General features: G+C 45.2%; 1 protein-coding gene across 1 annotated transcript in view; it reads right to left on the bottom strand.

The window, feature by feature from the left end:
* The window catches only part of SEPTIN9 (septin 9), a 271,829-nt gene extending 261,549 nt beyond the window's left edge, over nt 1-10,280 (bottom strand). The window contains exon 1 of the mRNA XM_050919338.1: nt 10,101-10,280. Coding sequence (XP_050775295.1) covers nt 10,101-10,122 — 22 coding nt within the window. The 5' untranslated portion in view covers nt 10,123-10,280. The remainder of the gene's footprint in view (nt 1-10,100) is intronic.
* Between the last annotated feature and the right edge of the window lie 2,079 nt (nt 10,281-12,359).

Here is a 12,359-nt window from a genome sequence, read left to right as displayed (position 1 = left end):
GATCTAAAACTCAAAAAAGCGTCCTACAAAAAGTGGAAACTTGGTCAGATTACAAAGGATGAATATAAACAAATAACTCAAGTATGTAGGGACAAAATTAGAAAAGCCAAGGCAAAAAACAAGATCAAACTAGCTAGGGACATAAAAGGAAACGAGAAAAGATTCTACAAATACAATAGAAACAAGAGGAAGACCAAAGACAGAGTAGGCCCATTACTCAATGAGAGGGGAAAGACAATAACAGAAAATGGGGAAATGGCAGAGGTGCTTAATGACTTCTTTGTTTCGGTTTTCACCAACAAGGTTGGTGGTGACTGGACGTCTAACATAGTGAATGCCAATGAAAATGAGGTAGGATCAGAGTTTAAAATAGGGAAAGAACAAGTAAAAAATTACGTAGACAAGTTAGATGTCTTTAAATCACCAGGGCCTGATGAAATGCATCCTAGAATACTGAAGGAGCTGACTGAGGAGATATCTGAGCCATTAGCAATATCTTTGAAAAGTCATGGAAGACGGGAGACATTCCAGAAGACTGGAAAAGGGCAAATATAGTGACTATCTATAAAAAGGGAAATAAGGACAACCCAGGGAATTACAGATCAGTCAGCTTAACTTCTGTACCCAGAAAGATAATGGAGCAAATAAGTAAGCAATCAATTTACAAACATTTAGAAGATAATAAGGTGATAAATAACAGTCAACATGGATTTGTCAAGAACAAATAATGTCAAGCCAACCTGATAGCTTTCTTTGACATGGTAACAAGCCTTGTGGATAGAGGAGAAAGCGGTAGATGTGGTATATCTTGACTTTAGTAAGGCTTTTGATACTGTCTCGCATGACCTTCTCATAAACAAACTAGGGAAATACAACCTAGATGGACCTATAAGATGGGTGCATGACTGGTTGGAAAATCATTCCCAGAGAGTAGTTATCAGTGGTTCACAGTCACGCTGGAAGGGCATAGCGAGTGGGGTCCTGCAGGGATTTGTTCTGGGTCTGGTTCTGTTCAATAGCTTCATCAATTATGTAGATAATGGCATAGAGAAGACACTTATAAAGTTTGTGGATGATACCAAGCTGGGAAGGATTGCAAGTGCTTTGGAGGACAGGATTAGAATTCAAAATGATCTGGACAAACTGGAGAAATGGTCTGAAGTAAATAGGATGAAATTCAATAAGGACAAATGCAAAGTACTCCATTTAGGAAAGAGCAATCAGTTGCACACATGCAAAATGGGAAATGACGGTCTAGGAAGGAGTACTGTGGAAAGGGATCTGGGGGTCATAGTGGATCACAAGCTAAATATGAGTCAACAGTGTAATGCTGTTGCAAAAAAAAGTAAACATAATTCTGGGATGTATTAGCAAGGGTATTGTAAGCAAGACACGAGAAGTAATTCTTCCGCTCTACTCCGTGCTGATTAGGCCTCAACTGGAGTATCGTGTCTAGTTCTGGGTGCCACATTTCCAGAAAGATGAGGACAAATTGGAGAAAGTCCAGAGAAGAGCAACAAAAATGATTAAAGGTCTAGAAAACATGACCTATGAGGGAAGATTGAAAAAATTGGGTTTGTTTTTTCTGGAGAATAGAAGACTGAGAGGGGATATGATAACAGTTTTCAAGTACATAAAAGGTTGTTACAAGGAGGAGGGAGAAAAATTGTTCTTCTTAACCTCTGAGGATAGGAAAAGAAGCAATGGGCTTAAACTGCAGCAAGGGAAGTTTAGGTTGGACATTAGGAAAAACTTCCTAACTCTCAGAGTGGTTAAGCACTGGAACAAATTGTCTAGGGAGATTGTGGAATCTCCATTATTGGAGATTTTTAAGAGCAGGTGGACAAACACCTGTCAGGGATGGTCTAGACAATACGTAGTCCTGCCTTGAGTGCAGAGGACTGGACTAGAAGACCCTTCCAGGTCTATGATTCTATGCAAGTCAAGATTAGCATACTGGAGCTCCTGATTCCCCATCCAGTGCTCAGAACACAGCTCTATCTCAATAACCTCTACATTTATTCTAAGTACGTTGATCATGAATGAACTATACGGGTATTTCTTCTGCATGCACCCTGTTAACAAGTTCGTGGTTTATACAGTGGCAGTACAAGCAGGAAACGCCTTGGTCACCCACAGTTGTTCTTCAGAAAGATTGAGAGCTACAGTATACAGCCCAAGGATCTGATCACATCCATGTGGGCAGACCCCTGTTGTGTGGAGCCCAACCAAGGCCTGGGCCTCTCCCTGATAGCAGCAACAGTGTCCTATATGGAACTGTTCCGAGGTTCCTGTTCAGTTCAGGATGAGGAGTGTAATTGGCCTCTGAGGGAAAGTTTTTGAAGACTTGCAAATCGCAGATTTTGTGCAAGTTTCCCCCCAATCCTGCTCAACCAGTGGGTCACATCCAGTCCCATGGGGTAATTCAGGAGGTAAATAGGGCACTTGTTTTTCAAATATTCTCAGCATCATACACATTCCTTAAGCAATTCTTGCCAAGCTTGGAGGTCACCTGAAGGTCATCCTGAGTCAAGCCTCAGCCTCACCTCTCAGCATGAGCCTTGCTTGTCTATTGCATTGTTGGCAAAGCACATGGATCTGAGTAATGGAAAAGGGAGTATTGTTTCCTTAAAGAAACAGTATCCCCTAGAGAGGATCCCAGCACAACTGAAACATCTCAGGACAACTCTCCTCTCCCCATGGATCTGAAAAAACAAGCGTGAGGAGTTACAGCTGGCATCATAGTGGGTGCTTCTTGTTCTTAAACTTGCCTTGTAAGATTCCTCCTGAATCTTTAGAGCCTTTATAGCCTCTCTCCCCTCCAGCCACCTCAGTATATTCAGGCCCAGAACATTGCAGGGCTGAGCTGTGTATGCCTGCAGCTAAAGCACAAAGGTCTGAATGTCTGTTTATGGGTAAGAGGTAAAGTATCTAAAGCAGGATCTCCAGCCCAACCACACCTACATGGCAAGTGTTCAAAAGCCACAGCAGATGTATATGATTTCCCTGCACTGCCTCAGAGAATATAAATCCTGCATGAGCTGGGAATATCCCCACAGCAGGAAGATGCAGCAATAGCATTACAGCGTGCCCAGCAAATACAGGGCCTTAGCCAAAGCCCAGTGAAATCAGTGGGAGTCTTCCCATTGACTTATGTGAGTTTTGGATCAGGTCCATAATAAGGATTCAGAGCACACTGAGGGAGTGGGGCAAAGTCTGGTACCTCGGGAGACTGAATTTAAGCCCTGCGGCCCCTCTCTATCCTCACAAATCATGTGAAACGTGCTTGTTGCTTCTTAGTGCCGTAGCTTTGGGGTGTTCATTAGCCAATCTCTCACAGCCATACTCTTGCCTCTAGCCGATAAGGCGTTGTAGTTCAAATCCCACAGCACAGTACTGGGGGTTGCAGTGCTGGCAGAAAAGTGTCATCTTTTCAGCCGAGCCGTTTCGGCATGTTCCCTTCTGCCTCTCATTAGTTCTCCCGACACTCACTGTCAAACAAGTTCTGATAGTCTGCACAGTCAGTGAGCTGTGGTGTCGGAGAAAAACTCAGTTCTCGCTTTTTGTTTGGGTGCAGCAGAGTCAGATACTTTATTCTGTTTAGCAGCTACAGCAGGGAGAGAGTGCGCTAGGACATAGGGTCTCCCCTTCCTAGACAGGTCTCTCAACAGGTAAACAATTACAGCAGCATTTATACTTTTGTTACAGACAATAATAAGCAACAGCTGCATTTTGTTTATACATAGGTTATCCTGATATCTTGTTTTTCTCACTTAAGAGACTCCAGTCTACATTTCGTATTATCTACACAAGGTCGAAAAACAACTTCTCACACAGTTCTTTTCCACTCGCCTCACACAATCCTCACTTCTACAAATCTCGCGTTATTAGGGTTACAGTTAGCCTAACTCTTGCTAACAGAGACTGTCCTGCATTAAGATCCTCTACAAATCCGTCAGTTCTTTCTGTACTTCCACAGCGGTAACCTTTCTTTGTAAAGCCAGCAGGATTCCCTGTGACCAGCCCAAAAGAAAACCATACACCTACCAAGATTTGTAATGTTATCCAATTTATAAGTTTAAGCAGGCTTTGGTCTGGCCAGTCCTGGGTCTGGATGGGAGATCATCAAAGAAACCTAAGGCTAGTAGGGGATGGTAATGATTCAGCATGTGACACTCTTCCTTCTGCATCAGCAAAGAGCCAAGCCCCCCAAAGGACATCATGGGGAGCTGTACCCATTTTGAATTCTAATCCTGCCCTCCAAAGCGCTAGCCTTTTGGCTGAGTTATACACGGTCAGGATCGTGTCCACTGTGCCTTTTCATAGACTCATAGAAATGTAGGACTGGAAGGGACCTCACGAGCTCCTCTGATCCAGTCTCCTGCACTGAGGCAGGACTAAGCACTATCCTAAACCATCCCTGACAGGTGTTTGTCTAAACCTCTTCTTAACAACCTCCAGTCACAGAGATTCTTTACCCTCCCTAGGTAATTTGTTCCAGTGCATAATTACCCCCACAGTCAGGAAGTTTTTCCTAATGTCTAACCTAAATCTCCCTTGCTGAAGTTTAAGCCCATTACTTCTTGTCCTGTCCTCAGTGGATAAGGAGAACAATTTATCACTCTCCTCTTTATAACAGCCTTTTACGTATTTGAAGACTGTTATCATGTTCCTCCTCAGTCTTCTCTTCTCCAGACTAAACAAATCCATTTTTTTCCCAATCTTTCTTTGTAGGTTGTGTTTTCTAGACCTTTAATCATTTATGTTGCTCTCCTCTGGATTTTCTCCAATTTGTCCACATCCTTCCTGAAATGTGATGCCCAGAACTGGACATAATGCTCCAGTTGAGGCCTTATCTGTGGTGAGTACAGTTGAAGAATTACTTCTTGTATCTTGCATACAACACTCCTGCCAATACATCCCAGAATGATGTTTGCTTTTTTTGCAACAGTGTTACACTGTTGACTCATATTTCGTTTGTGATCCGTTATAACCGCCAGATCCTTTTCTGCAGTACTTCCTCCTAGGCAGTCATTTCCCATTTTCTATGTGTGCAACTGATTGTTCTTTCCAAAGTGTAGTACACCTCTACCTCGATAGAACGCTGTCCTCAGGAGCCAAAAAATCTTACCACGTTATAAGTGAAACCGCGTTATATCGAACTTGCTTTGATCCAACGGAGTTCGCAGCCCCGCCCCCCCGGAGCACTGCTTTATATCTGAATTCCTGTTATATCGGGTCGTGTTATATCAAGGTAGAGGTGTGTGACGAACTGGGAAAGTTCTTAATGTTTTCTCTGAGTACTGTGTTGGTGCCTCAGTGTCCCCATGGCAGTTCTTAAGTATTTGGCAGAGCAAAGGGCCAGTGCACCTAAATGCCTGGCACTCTGTCTCCTAGCAACTGATGGCCTGGGCCCCTCCTCTGCAAAGGTGCCAGCTGAAGGTGTTGGAGACAAAGGGATCAGGTGACCTCCTGGCCCAGGAAAGGGGCTGAGCAGAGAGGAGGGGCTGGGAGGGGTTGTTAGTCTGGAGCTGGCTGGGGTCAAGGGTGGAGGGCAGACCTGGGGGTCTGGCTCACTGCCCCCCAGAATGGACCCAGCCGAGGGGTCCGGTTCGCTGTATCTACAAGCTCTGTTTTAGACCCTGTTCCTGTCATCGAATAAACCACTGTTTTACTGGCTGGCTGAGAGTCACGTCTGACTGCAAAGTGCGGGTGCAGAACCCGGTGGCTTCCCCAGGACCCCCGCTGGGGTGGACTCGCTGTGGGAAGCGCACGGAGGGGCAGAGGATGCTGAATGCTCCAAGGAGAGACCCAGGAGGTGAAGCCGTGTGAGCTTCTTGCCCTGAACAAGTCTGCTCCAAGGGAGAGGAGGCTCCCCAAAGTCCTGACTGGCTTGGTGGGGAGCAGTTCCAGAGCATCGCCCGGTGACTCCGTGACAAGGTGTAATTTGTATTTGTCCTTATTGAATTTCATCCTATTTATTTCAGATCATTTCTCCAGTTTCTCCAGATAATTTTGAATTCTAATCCTGTCCTCTAAAATGCTTGCAATCCCTCTGAGACTCGCATCTTCTGCAAATTTTATAAGTGTACCCTCTATGCCATTATCTGACTCATTTATGAAGATACTGAATAGCACCGGACCCACAACAGATCCCTGTGGGACCTGACTTAATATACCCTTCCACTTTACTATGAACCCATTGATAACTATTCTTGAGTATGGTTTTACTGCCAGTTGTGCACCCACCTTACAGCAGGTTAATCTAGACTATATTTCCCTAGTTTGCTTATGAGAAAATCATGTGAGAAAGTATCAAAAGCCTTACTAAAGTCGAGCTATAACACATCTACTGCTTCCTCCATCCACAAGGCTTGTTACTCTGACAAAGAAGGATATTAGGTTGGTTTTACATGATTTGTTCTTAACAATTCCATGTTGACTGTTACTTAGCACCTTATCTTCTAGGTGCTTATAAACCCACTGTTTGATTATTTGCTCCATTATCTTTATAGGTACTGAAGTTAAGATGACTGTCCTATAATTCCCTGGGTTGTTCTTAATCCCTATTTTATAGATAGGTATTATACCGATCCTTTTCCAGTCCTCTGGGATCTCTCCTGTCCTCCACGAGTTCTCAAAGATAATGGCTCCAAGATCGCGTCAGCCAGTTCTGTAAGTATATTAGGATGTATTTCATAAGGCCCTGCTGACTTGAAGACATCTAACTTGTCTAAATAATTCTTAACTTGTTCTTTCCCTATTTTAGCCTCACATCCTACCCCATATAGACTGACGGTCACTCTGTTAGTTGTCTGATGACTGCTAACCTTTTTGATGAACATGGAGACAAAAAAAGACGTTTAACACTTGAGCCATTGCTGTGTTTTCTGCATTGTCTTTCCCCCCACATTGAGTAAAGGGTATTCTCCATCCTTGGTCTTCCTCTTGTTTCTAATGTATTTGTAATTTTTTTTTTTGGTATTCTTTGTGTCCCTAATCTCATCTTGTGCCTTGGCCTTTCTAATTTTGTCCCTACATGCTTGTGGTGGTGTTGGTTTTTTATATTCATCCTTCATAACTGACCTAGTTTCCACTTTTCATGTGATTCTTTTTGGAGCATCAGGTTATTGAAGTTATCCTTATTTAGCCAGCATGGTCTCTTGCCTTTGCATTGGGATAGTCTGTTCTTGTATCCTTAATACTATCTCTTTAAAAAACTGTCAACTCTCCTGTACTCTTTTTTCCCTTAGACTTGCTTCCCATGGGATCTTACCTACCAATTCTCTGAGTTTACTGAAGTCTGCCTTCTTGAAATCCTTTGCCTATTTTCTGTTGTTTTCCCTTCCACCATTCCTTAGAATCATGAATTCTATCATATCATGGCCACTTTCGCCCAGGCTGCCTTTCACCTTCAAATTCTCAACCAGTTCCTCTCTGTTTGTCAGAATCAAATATAGAACAACCTCTCCCCTAGTCACTTTCTCCACCTTCTGTAATAAAAAGTTGTCTCCAGAGCATTGCGAGAACATAAGTGGGGGTTTCAACCCTAGTGTCCTGGCCAAATTCTAACCCATGCAATTACATTCTGCCTCCCTAACCTTCTTGTTGTTGTTTCAATTGAACAATATAAACGTCTCTTCCTTTCTTAAACAACTGCCACGTTCCAGCCCAGAAGTGGCTGCATCTTTGTGATGAGCAAAGTGTTTCTAACACACAGTTTGAATCCCTTTTGGATGAAAGGTACTAAACAAATGTCAAAGCCAAACTGTATTGTAGGTATTTGGAATTGTGCTCACTGGGGCAGTCTCATGAGATACACATCTCACTAATGCCAGGAGATTTGCAGTCACTCAGTTTTACCCCACCACACATCAGTACAAAGCAAACATGACAGCCCAGGACAGTCAGCTTCAAGAGCAAGGAGCCACAATTTCAGCTCACTGGACACTGACAAGGCTCCTTAAGGTATGGGATTAAAATATGTAATGCTCGTATTCAGCCACGTTGTGCAAAGTAGAACATACATGTTTTCTAGTATTTGGAAGGTGTCAGGAGGCATCAGAAAAGGGTTGCAACCCATCAGATGTTTTTCTAGCTATGCCTTTCTAACAGGCCCATCACTGTAGTACCTGTGTGCCATGTTTTGCCATTGTTAGCTGCCCCACCTCACATAAGACCTATTGGGCCAGATCTTCCATAGAGATAATTCAGCATGGCTTCAATGGAGATGCACCAGCTAACACCAGCTTAGGACCTGGCCCATTATTTTTAGGAGCAGGGAGGTATTAGGAATCCCTTCTCCCATCCTGGCCTCTGCAACTTCTTTTTGCCCTAATCCTACCCTTGAAATAACCCTCTACTTTCTACGCTCCACACATTTCCCCATCAAATTCCCCATGAAACACACTTCTTTTACCCTGCTTTCTCACAGTCAGGAACAGTGGTCACTGCTACTGTCCTTGTGCCATCTCTTGCTGTACTGTAGCTGTCCTAGCTAGCTTGTAAAACTGCTCAGGGCAATGGCCCATTTAAATTCCATGCTTTGTAAGGCATGGTGCTATATTAATAATAATTCTTTCACCAGCTATGAGTCCCAACATGTAAAGTCATAATAAAACCACCAGAACAGTTTATTGATTGACACCAATAAAAGAGATATTTTAGGGGAGGAAGCTCGAGACTAAACACACAACAGTAGAAACATTATGAATCGACATAAGCATTGGAGTAATCCGAGGCATTTCCACCGGGGAGCTCTGAAGACAAAGCACCAAGTCCAGCTTGCTCCTGCGGTTTATGAGATCATCCAAGCCCCCAGAAGAGATTCGAGTTGGCTGTTATGTGGCTTCAATAAGTCAGTATTTTGGCCACTCCAAAAAGCAATGAAATACCAGCGAATAAGCTAACCCACGCAATGGTTCAACAAGAAATGTGACTCAGGCTGCTTGGAAGAGACCAGCATGTAGAAAACAGCTCACATTCTGCTGGCAGTCACATCCAGCCTGCCCCACTGAAGTCACGGGGTTAGTAAGGGTATAAATGAGCAGAATTTGGCTTAAGGAATTTAAAGTCACAGGCTGCTGGCTGGACCAGGAGTGCAACTCAGATGTAGAGGAGAAAATGTGCCTGAGTGCTAGCAGGGATCCTAACTGCAGTGTGTCAGTTGGGTAAGTGATTGGTCTTTCACAGGGGATTTGCCCTCACTATCACCCCCACTGATCACTTATTCCAGTGATTTGTTAGTTTGACCGTACAGGGTGTCAGGAATCCATGCTAACTTTAGCCACTCCCCTCGCATCGTACCCACAGCAGCTCTTTGTGAGCAGTGAGCTCTTTCAGAAGCTGCCAATGCCAGGCTTTCACAGGGCTCGTAGGGCTCTGCTCTAATGGGAAGGCTGAAGATGAGGGGGTAGGAGCCGTAATGCTGAACTGCTCCTCGGCTGGTGACTCAGCATCCAGGAGGCAGAAGATGACCTTGGCTGGACTGGAACCAGCTGCAGCCCCACCGCTGCCAGTGACCTACCATGGCTGTCCCCGCAGGAGCGAGTGCGAAAGAGCCTGCATTGACTTGGAGTAGAGCTGGGGAGTGGAGGGTTCTTGAAAAAACAGCAAGGTGGGATGGAGGGCACTAACTCAGACCCACACCTCCCTCCCATGGCTCTGGTTCATTCAGTTCACAGCACACATGCTATTAGTGTCCCTTACAGCAGGAAATGCAGCCGGTAACTTAGGCACCGCTTTGCTTTTTCGTGTCCCTCTTTTGTTCCAAGCTGACCAACTCTGCTGTTCCTTGTGGCGTGTGAGGTCACAATGACGTGTAGGTCACAGGAACTGCATTCACGGACATTTCCAGAGGGCTGGCACAACCTGCCTCCCTGGGTTTGCTCTGAGTTTCTTAAGCCCTTTTCATTGATCAAAGACGTTCATTTATAGGCAACAAAACAGCGGCTCTCCTCCCACAGAGAGAACTAGAGCAAGAAGGGCTTGTACATGCCATGCTGTTCTTTTTAAGTGTTGGTTTTGTACACACACGCACAGCCCAGCTTACTGATTCGAGAACACCCAGCAGCCACCAAACCCAGGCCCGCTTTGCTCACCTGAGTGTACTGATTTCTTCATGCTGCCACCGTCGCGGACGTTACATAGGAACAAAATTCCGTGCCGGGATGGCTTTCCAAGTTGCTCCTGTGACTAATCCCCAGGGTGATGTGTGACTGGCTTAGTTCTGTTGTTCCCGTAGGCAGGGATCAGCCAGGGGAAATACACTCCTCCTGTACGCTGGCTCCACACACCCAGAGCTCCAGCGGAGGGGCAGCCTAGCACACTCCCAGCAATTAGAACACACCTTTCCTAATCTGATGTTCAGTTCTGGGCCGTTCCAACTGCGCTGACATTGGCAGGGGAAGGAGGAGAGCTCAGCCTCCCTGGTGGTTTAACCTTTTCCCCTCTGAACACAAATGCACTCTGCAGAATATTTCTGCCAGCTCCTGGGCCTGGAACTTCCCACAGATTGAACCTGCACAGATAGGAACAAAATCTACCTAAGTTTCTTCCTTCGAGCCCCGAGCACCCCACCACTGTTGACTCAGCCCCTCCCTCTCTACGTGGGTCAGGATCACCCCAGTTCTAGGGAGAAGCAGTTTCTAGTTCAAAGTGCATTTCTGGTCTGTCAGCCTGATTAGTGTAAACATCTCCTCTTTGCTCTCCAAACCCGCACAGAGAGGCGAGGCTGCCAGGCAAGTGAAGCATTTGCTTAGCTTCCCGCCATGGGGTTGTGTGTGTGCATGCGTGCGTGCATGCATGTGTATGTGTGTGTGTAACTGAACCATTCATCACACCAAAGAGAAGCAGCCCAACAGCCAGCCACATACCAGACAACCAGCTTCACAAAGCGGAGGGAGATTCTTCCTCCTCACACACAGGTCCACCCATTGCCCTTCATAGCAGCTGGGGAGAGGAAAGGTTCGAGGCTGATACATGGTCTGGGTGTCTCAGCAGCCCAGAGACGAGACACATGCTTCTGATTACTGGCTGTGTGAAGTGCATGCTGGGTAATCAGTAGCCAGGCAAATATGCTGTAGGCATTGTTAGCACAGAAAGTGGAGAACATTAAGAAGAGAAAGGCCGAAGAACTGGAATCTGCCCTGTGGAATTGGACTCTTTATGGAAGAAGGACCTAAGTTAGGTCAATGGAAAGATTCCCATTGATACCGAGACTCACTCAGCAGGAGGAAAGGTAGCAGAAACTCCCTTCAAAACCTTGTCTACATGAGAAAGTTGCTCTGGTTTAACAAGAGGTGCAATTTTGAAACTGATTTAGTTAAAATGGTGCAAGCCTCTGTAGGGACATTCTTATTTCAGTTCAGAGTAACATATTTCCATTTGGCTTAAGCCTATCAGGATCTGGTTTAAACTAAAAGAATATAAGCCGGATTTAAACTGAACTAAGCATGTCCACACAGTGGTTTGCACAGATTTAATTGAAGTGATTTAAACACTAATTTAAGTTAAACTGGCACAATTTTCTCATGTAGACAAGGCCTGAGATAAAAATGATGCTGTGTGAAGACTGACTGGCTCCTAGCTACAGTTTTTCACCTCTAGTCATCAGTGTGAATCCAGCTCCAATCATTAGTTATTACCAGCTTATGGCTGTTTGGTGCCCTGGGTGAAATGAGTTTGTTGGGTCTCAGTCCAGTTCCCCCTGGGAAAGTGTCCACGCCACACAGCCCACCATCACAGCTGGCTCCAATTCCTGTCTCAGGAGAGCAGTTATAGATTGAATGGGCCATGGAGCCTCAGCTGCCCTCTAACCCCCAGAGGCACTTGCATGTGTTGTGAAGGAAGCTGCTGAGCCAGCAGCTTTCACAGCACTGGATTTGCACAAAACAGTAAAATATTGACATTGTGGTTTGCGAAAGGTCCCCTTGCCATGTTGTTGGCTCTGTGGCCACTGCTTTAAAAAGCCCTCCCCCTCCCCTCGCTTCCTGGGACTGTGTAAGCGTGTGTCTCATTACTGAGAGCCCAGGGCTAGTATTCAGCAATCCTAAGGACAGGTGACTCACCTACTTGCTTTTACTCACACTGTAATATCCTGCAAGGAAGTCTGTTGCTTTGCAAGCCTGCCTGGCATTGCATGAGGCCACGAAGAGACCAGTAGCCCATCCCATCATTACACAGCTATACCTAGCTCTTCTCTAGAACAGATCTCAAAGCGGTTTACAAGTCATTAGCTCCATTTTACAGGTGAGAAACTGAGGCACGGAGAGGTGCAGTGACTTGCCCAACATCATACAGTGGGCCAATGATGGAGCCAGGAAGACAATCCACAGCTTGCTTGGTTGAATGCTAATCAA

This window comes from Gopherus flavomarginatus, chromosome 12, assembly GCF_025201925.1.
Source record: "Gopherus flavomarginatus isolate rGopFla2 chromosome 12, rGopFla2.mat.asm, whole genome shotgun sequence".
Taxonomy (NCBI): Eukaryota; Metazoa; Chordata; order Testudines; family Testudinidae; genus Gopherus; species Gopherus flavomarginatus.
This window is presented reverse-complemented; position numbering and strand designations above follow the sequence as displayed.